Source organism: Cucurbita maxima, unplaced genomic scaffold, assembly GCF_002738345.1.
Source record: "Cucurbita maxima cultivar Rimu unplaced genomic scaffold, Cmax_1.0 Cma_Scf00017, whole genome shotgun sequence".
Lineage (NCBI taxonomy): Eukaryota > Viridiplantae > Streptophyta > Magnoliopsida > Cucurbitales > Cucurbitaceae > Cucurbita > Cucurbita maxima.
The window spans coordinates 2,932,077-2,939,349 of NW_019272033.1; the positions used below are offsets into that span (position 1 = coordinate 2,932,077).

Below are 7,273 nucleotides of genomic sequence, written 5' to 3' on the forward strand. Positions count from 1 at the left end.
TTTACATTTTGTATGTAATTCTTGGTGCATACCATGCTTTAAATTCTTTTTTATAAAATTTCAAAAATAATATTAAAATGTTTGGTCAGTATTTTTATTAATATTTTTTTATAGAGGTAAAAGGTATTAATACTAATTTTAAAATTATATGGATTTTTTTTTTAATTTTAAAAAATTTTAAGATATTATTAAACATTTTAATAATTTAAGAGTATTTTCAAATAAACACAAAATTTATAAATATTTTTATTAATTTAACCTGACAGATGTTAAATAATTAATTTTAAACTCTTAAATATGAGGCAATTAAAAAAGAAAAAGAAAATAAATTTAAAAAATGGTATATACTCCTGAACTAAATCCTATATTTACTGAAAAGTGAAACAAGAAATTTAATGGTGCAAGTCACGTGGATGCTGAACGTTACACCTGGCGCCACGTCATTTACTACAACTTGCGAGTCACTGGTCAGTTGTCACCACGCTACCCCAAAAATCCTCTAAACACTAATTTTGTATGCTAAAAGTCGCGCATCTGGAACATTCCGTACAAGTTGAGGATCCAATTGAAGTACAAAATATGGTAGAAAAGCCCATTTAGACCCTTTAATAAAAATATATCTTGATTTTGTAATTTATTTTAAAAAATATTTCTATATTTTTTTAATAATATCCTTAATTTTTTAGTATTATTAATTATGAATAAAAAATAATAGTTAAATATTTAAGAGGAAACACAACCATGGTTAAATATTTTTTTGAAAATATTTTAGAATAAAGTATAAATTGGAAATTGGTTGGTGAGGGGTTTCTATATTTTATTACAATTAAATTCCATGTTCAATTGATTTGGCATTTGGAATGTCGGTGTTTGAATGGAGGACGAAGACCGGTCTGACCGATGATGAGACGCGGATTTCCCACCTGTCGGTGTACAGCGATTAATCGCCGGCGAATACACGGCGGCTGCTTAGCTGTCATGGATGAAGCCAAAAATTACACCTGGCCACCGCAAAAAAAACGCGGAGAAAATCTCTGAGTGCATTTTTTCGCGTTCTTTATTTATGACCGTGGAACCAAATTTCATCCCGAATGGGCGGCTTCACGCTCTTATCGTGAGCCTCCCCTAATTTATTATATTATTTTTATTAAGTCTATAAATACTATTTTTCACTTGCTTTATAAAACTAGTTTTAACATTTATACTAAAACTAAAAAAATGTTAAAATATTTACCATTAATAAAAATAAAAATTATATTAAAATGTGAGTAAATAAGTATAATTTTAAAATTTTAAAATAAAATTATTATTATAATAAGCTTTTAAAATTATGTATATTTAATCTTTTCATTTGTATGACTTTATATATTTAAGAATTATTGATTTTGAAATATATTTAATGGTTTGATAGTACACGATAAGCATATACCATCAATAATAATAATAATAATTTATATAATATTTTTTAATAAAAAATTAGGAGTAAAATCGACTTTTCTTAAAATTAAATTGACTTGAATCAAATTTATCTATTATTAATTTTTTTTTTCTTACACTACCGTTTTATATTTCTAAAATTAATTTTTTATTATTTATTATCCAAAAAGTAAAATTATAAGTATTTTTGAATGATAATTTTTTAAAAATAGATTTTAATTTTAGTTATATTAAAAAGAAATTGAATAACTTGACCAACTCAGGGTCGAATTAGGTTGGGTTTAGTTTGGTTTATCACATAAAAATACTTACTTGGATTACCACTCGAATAATTGAGTTGGATCTAAAAAATCTCTATACCTGACTTAACTTATCCATCCGAGTCATAGTCAATTCCACTATATATATATATATATATAATTGAGAGGAAAAAATAAAACTCCAGTTGATTACAATGAGTCGAAGTTATCTACGGCTGTGATGCACAAGTAGCAGGTGATCCCATAGACACTGATCCAGTGGATAGACGCTAGTTTGGTTCTCTTCGGCCGGCGACATAAGCGATATCCAGATGACATCACATCAAATAGGGCCAAACACAGGGCCCAAGTGACCAAATTACTCGCGCTGAGTAATTGAGTTGCGATATTGTAGGCCCCATATTTAGTAATCCTGGCTTCGGTCATCACAAAACCCCGAGCCAAACGCTCTCCGATCTGTCCTTCACCGCACCAATCTCGGTAGGAAAAAGAAGCCAAATCAACAACACTAACAATTTTATTTAAGACTTATTACTATCTATTTACTTCAAAAAAAAAAAATTTGTTTCCCCATAGGCTCTCACTGCGGCAATCTTCGCCGATGATCTTCCGGCCGATAACTGTGTTCTTCAGCTTCCAACGGAGTCAATACTTGTAGTGGCAGCCTTCAGCATTTCTCTGTCACATTCTCCGGCCTCGAGGTGATTCTTCGTTTATCCGACTATTGCAAACGTTCTCTGTTAGGTCATTACGCTTCTTCTTAATCTTCATGGCAATGCCGCATTGTTCTGTGGATTGTCTTCAATGTTTAGAAAGTTGAGATGACGATCGTATCGAGTTTTGTTGAGGACGCTTAGTATTTGCCGCTTATAGCATTTTGCATTTAACGTATGTAATGGTTGTTGAGATGTGGTTCCTGATTTATTAAGCCTGTTCGTTTAGCTTTTTCGGAAAGGTTACCTAATTTTAATCGCTGTGATTGGAGTAGTGTTTGGACGCTATCGAGTGAGATTCATTTCATCGTGTTTTAGTTAGTGAAATCTTTGTATTCACGATTATCATTGGCATGGAAAATTATGTTTGCTTTTCTCTGTTGCTAATTAATGAATTTCTAACCACTATCACATGCTCACCAATAATCTGTCATTCAAAGAATGTGGTAAGGTTGAATTTGTTTCTTTCTCTTTTGTCTCGTGAGAATTTCACGCGGTATTGGAAATCGCATAGCCTTTGTTTTATTCTATCTTCTCCGTCCTTTTGCTTCTTCAGGGGTTGTATAAACACACACACACATATATATATATGTGCGTGTGTGTTTGCGTGTTCTTGGAATTCAATGGTTGTTTCTTGTAATGCGAAAAACTTAGCCAGTTGCATTGCTTGGTGAATTTTAGTTCTCGTAGTTGCTTTAATTGGCTCCAGCGATGGGGGCTCCATTCGAGGGAATAGCAAATGATTTCAAGGGGAGGATAGCATGCTACAAACAGGATTGGGTTTGTGCACTATGTTCAGGCGTCAGGTGCTTTTTCCCCGCCCTTAAAATGCCAATTCAAGAACAAATTTTATACGGTGTCTTGAATTTCTTACAATGCTCTAATCTACCTGATGTTGTTTTTGCGTGTTCCAGGATTTTAGCTCCTACTATGTACATTTTCTTCGCCTCTGCTCTTCCTGTTATCGCCTTTGGAGAGCAACTAAGTAGGGATACAGGTGCATCTTTATCTCTAAAGTGCATCTTTTTGTTTGTTTTTCATTTCTATTAACTGGAATGGGGTTCTTATTTCAATCCTTTTTCTCTTCGAATTTTAATTATTTTTAGGTGGAAGTTTGAGCACAGTGGAAGCATTAGCCTCAACTGCGCTGTGTGGAATTATCCACTCAATATTTGGGGGGCAGCCTTTGCTGATTTTAGGGGTGGCAGAACCAACAGTTATAATGTACATTTACCTATACAATTTCTGCAAAAGCAGGCCGGAGTTAGGGGGAAAACTCTTTTTAGCCTGGGCTGGATGGTAAGTGAATAAGTTTTCCAGATAATAGTCCCCTTCCTCCTCCGTCTTGGTGGAAATTTTGGATTATACTTGCTATCTTCGTACGCGTAGGGTGTGCATCTGGACAGGATTCTTCCTGATTCTCCTTGCAATCTTCAATGCTTGCGCTGTCATCACCAAATTTACAAGAGTTGCGGGGGAATTATTTGGCATGCTTATTGCTGTTCTTTTCTTCCAAGAGGCAATAAAGGTATAATTGATTGACATTTATTACAAAAGGAGGAGAAGGATTGAGTGAGACATACTAAATATTCTAATCACAGGGATTGATCAGCGAGTTCAATATTCCCAAGTCAGAAAATCCAGAGGAAGAGAAGTACCAATTTCAATGGTTGTATACAAATGGGTTGCTTGCTATCATTTTTTCTGTGGGTTTACTCTTCACAGCCTTGAAAAGCAGACATGCTAGATCATGGAAATATGGCACTGGTACAAACTTGAGAGGGAGCTAACATCTGCAAAATTTATAGTCCTTAAGTTAGAGATCAATTCAATTCTTATTTGAATTTTGGCGTGCAGGCTGGTTTCGGAGTTTCATTGCGGACTATGGGGTTCCACTTATGGTCGTGTGTTGGACAGCATTGTCTTATGGAGTTCCGAGCAAAGTTCCAGATGGAGTTCCAAGGAGACTCTTTTGTCCATTACCTTGGGAACCAGCCTCATTGTACCACTGGACTGTAGTGAAGGTGAGGTTTCTTTTCTACCTTAAAGCTATCAAGTTATGAAAGCTCATAAACGTTTGGGTAAACAGAGCTTTATTATTAATTTTGTTCATAATTCAATCCATTTACAACTACCAACAATTGGAATTAAAAGTCTACTTCACATGCTCAATTCGCAGGACATGGGGAAGGTTCCGCCGACTTACATCTTTGCTGCTTGTCTGCCAGCCGTGATGATAGCAGGTCTATACTTTTTTGACCATAGTGTTGCATCACAATTGGCTCAACAGAAAGAGTTTAATCTTCAAAAGCCACCTGCATATCATTATGATGTCCTCTTGCTTGGGCTTATGGTAAATATTTGTTCAAACTTGCTTTCTTTTACCTTGTGTATTTATCCTTTTAACAGCATTACGAGCTTTGTGCTTTTGTTGTTACAGACTTTGATTTGTGGATTGCTTGGATTACCTCCTTCTAATGGTGTTCTCCCACAGTCCCCAATGCACACCAAGAGTCTGGCAGTGCTTAAACGGCAGGTGTGTAGAACAAAATTCAGAAGTTTTATACTATATTCAGACCATTCTTAGGGGATTTTTATATTTCGATATCATTTGCAGCTAATTCGAAGAAAAATGGTTAAGAGTGCAAAAGAATGTATCAAACAAAAAGCTAGCAACTCTGAAATTTATGGAAAGATGCAGGCTGTGTTCATTGAAATGGACACATCTCCAACTGTAAAACTCTAAACCTGTAGTCTCCCCTTTTTTTTTTTTTTACTCCGAGAATGGATTATATAATGCACCTTTTTTCTCTTATTGCAGCCTAAAGAGCTAGAAACCTTGACGAAGGCAGTGATGAATGCTGATGATGGTAATCAGGACGGAAAATTCGATGCTGAGAAAAATATAGATCCTTATTTGCCTGTTCGTGTGAATGAGCAAAGGATGAGCAACTTACTGCAGTCTTTCCTTGTTGCCTTGACATTACTTGCTATCCCTATAATGAAAATGATACCCACGTCTGTTCTGTGGGGATACTTTGCTTATATGGCCATTGATAGTCTCCCAGGAAATCAGTTCTGGGAAAGGATGTTATTGCTCTTCATTACACCTGGTCGGCGTTTCAAGTAAGTTGGGATTGAAGAAAACAAACCTGAGAAGGATAATTATCGTTAAGGTTCTGGCACTAGTCTTTCCTACATACTTAATGTTATGTTTCTTCTTTGTGTTCTACAGGGTCTTGGAGGGGTCTCATTTATCCATCGTTGAATCTGTGCCATTCAAGATCATCGCTTCATTTACCCTCCTTCAGTTTGCATATTTCTTGCTGTGCTTTGGTGTAACATGGATACCTGTAGCTGGAATCATGTTCCCACTTCCATTTTTCCTCCTCATTAGCATAAGAGAGCATGTGCTCCCCAAGTTCTTCCAGCATAGCCATCTTCAAGAGCTCGATGCTTCAGAGTACGAGGAGATTGCCGGTGCTCGACGTCGTGCCAAGAATCTCAACGTTCTGGTTCGTCTAACTTTCTCTTCTATCACAGACATGAGTTTAAACTTTCTCTTCTAACTTTTTGCTTCCCATAATGTCTGCTTAGGAAAAGGAACGACCTGATACAATTGTGGAAGAAAATAACGAAGAATACTATGATGCGGAGATATTAGATGAGATGACAACTCATAGAGGAGAGTTGAAGCTTAGGACTGTAAGTCACAACGAAGAACGGTTCCTGCAGGTTGGAAACTGAAACCCCACTCCATCCAACTATTACCCTTTTGCTTCTGCTTTAACTCATTATTATCATCATTCAACATTTTGAATTTCAGATTCATCCTGAAGATTCCCTTCAACGACAATGAAGCAGGTGGAAGCAAAATAGGACAATAAGAGAGCGTTTGTTCGAGCTCGATGCAACGTGATTTCAACAATCGGTTTCAACCAAAATCTAGAGCGAGTATACGGGAAGACATTTTCTTCTCAAAGAAGACATCAAGTTTTACATAAACCGATTCATTATATAAACATGCATACAAGAAAATAAGATCTTAGAAAAGATTTAAGTTGTTATTCAATTTACAACAGGGAAAGCTTTTAGAGAATCAAAAAGCTTTTAGTCGTTCATTTATTTGATTATTCAAAATTAAAAAGGTAAGGAAAGGAAAGGACGGTGAGGATCGGCTATTGAGATTATTAAGAAAGAGAGCTGTAGTTTTTTGTTTTTTGTTTTTTTTCCCTTTCCTTTCCTTATTTTGGTTCATTTATTATATCTTCTTTAAACTATAAATTTATGGTCAAATATAGAATCTATGTATTTCAGTTCTTGTTGCTTACAGATTTCTGTCATGCTTTATGTGCAGACAGTTAAGCTAAAACCTAAGTATTGGTTTTATATTTGGCTTGTGTTCTTCTGTTCTTTTGTGTTGACTTTTAAGATCTCAACCTCTTGGAAGTTTGAGCAGGATGGTATATAATCAGAGCCCGGGCTCGAGCCCGAGCCAGTGGTTTTGAGTCTGAAGTTCGTGTTTGTCTAATATGAATGTCCAAACAAATATAACTATCATTGAACCCAAAAAAAGTACCGTAAATAATTAATAATTCTTGATCCCGTTCGTCAAAGATCCCTATTCTTGGTTTCAATTTTTCCCGGTTTATCAGAATCGTTTTTTGATTTATTACATAAGTAGTGAACAAATTCAATGAATTTATAAATTCTATTTTATATTAAAATAACTAGAGAAAATTCTATTAGTATATTTTACTATATTAAAGGGTTTGTGATATCTGATCGATAGAAATATATTATTGTTATATTGGGATTGTGTCATCCAGAAAGAGGGAATCGAGTGATTCTCTCTTTCTTTTT

At 35.0% G+C, this 7,273-nt stretch overlaps 1 protein-coding gene across 1 annotated transcript; it reads left to right on the top strand.

Moving 5' to 3' along the window:
- Positions 1 to 2,202: 2,202 nt before the first annotated feature.
- On the top strand, positions 2,203 to 6,801 carry LOC111491840 (probable boron transporter 7). Its single transcript, XM_023140896.1, has 14 exons — positions 2,203 to 2,398; positions 3,092 to 3,216; positions 3,325 to 3,407; positions 3,517 to 3,709; positions 3,800 to 3,938; positions 4,012 to 4,177; positions 4,268 to 4,434; positions 4,590 to 4,763; positions 4,851 to 4,946; positions 5,028 to 5,144; positions 5,232 to 5,536; positions 5,646 to 5,925; positions 6,008 to 6,145; positions 6,237 to 6,801. The coding sequence occupies exons 2-14, from the start codon at positions 3,122 to 3,124 to the stop codon at positions 6,267 to 6,269; spliced, it is 1,986 nt and encodes a 661-aa protein (XP_022996664.1). The 5' UTR covers positions 2,203 to 2,398; positions 3,092 to 3,121; the 3' UTR covers positions 6,270 to 6,801.
- The last annotated feature ends 472 nt before the right edge of the window (positions 6,802 to 7,273 follow it).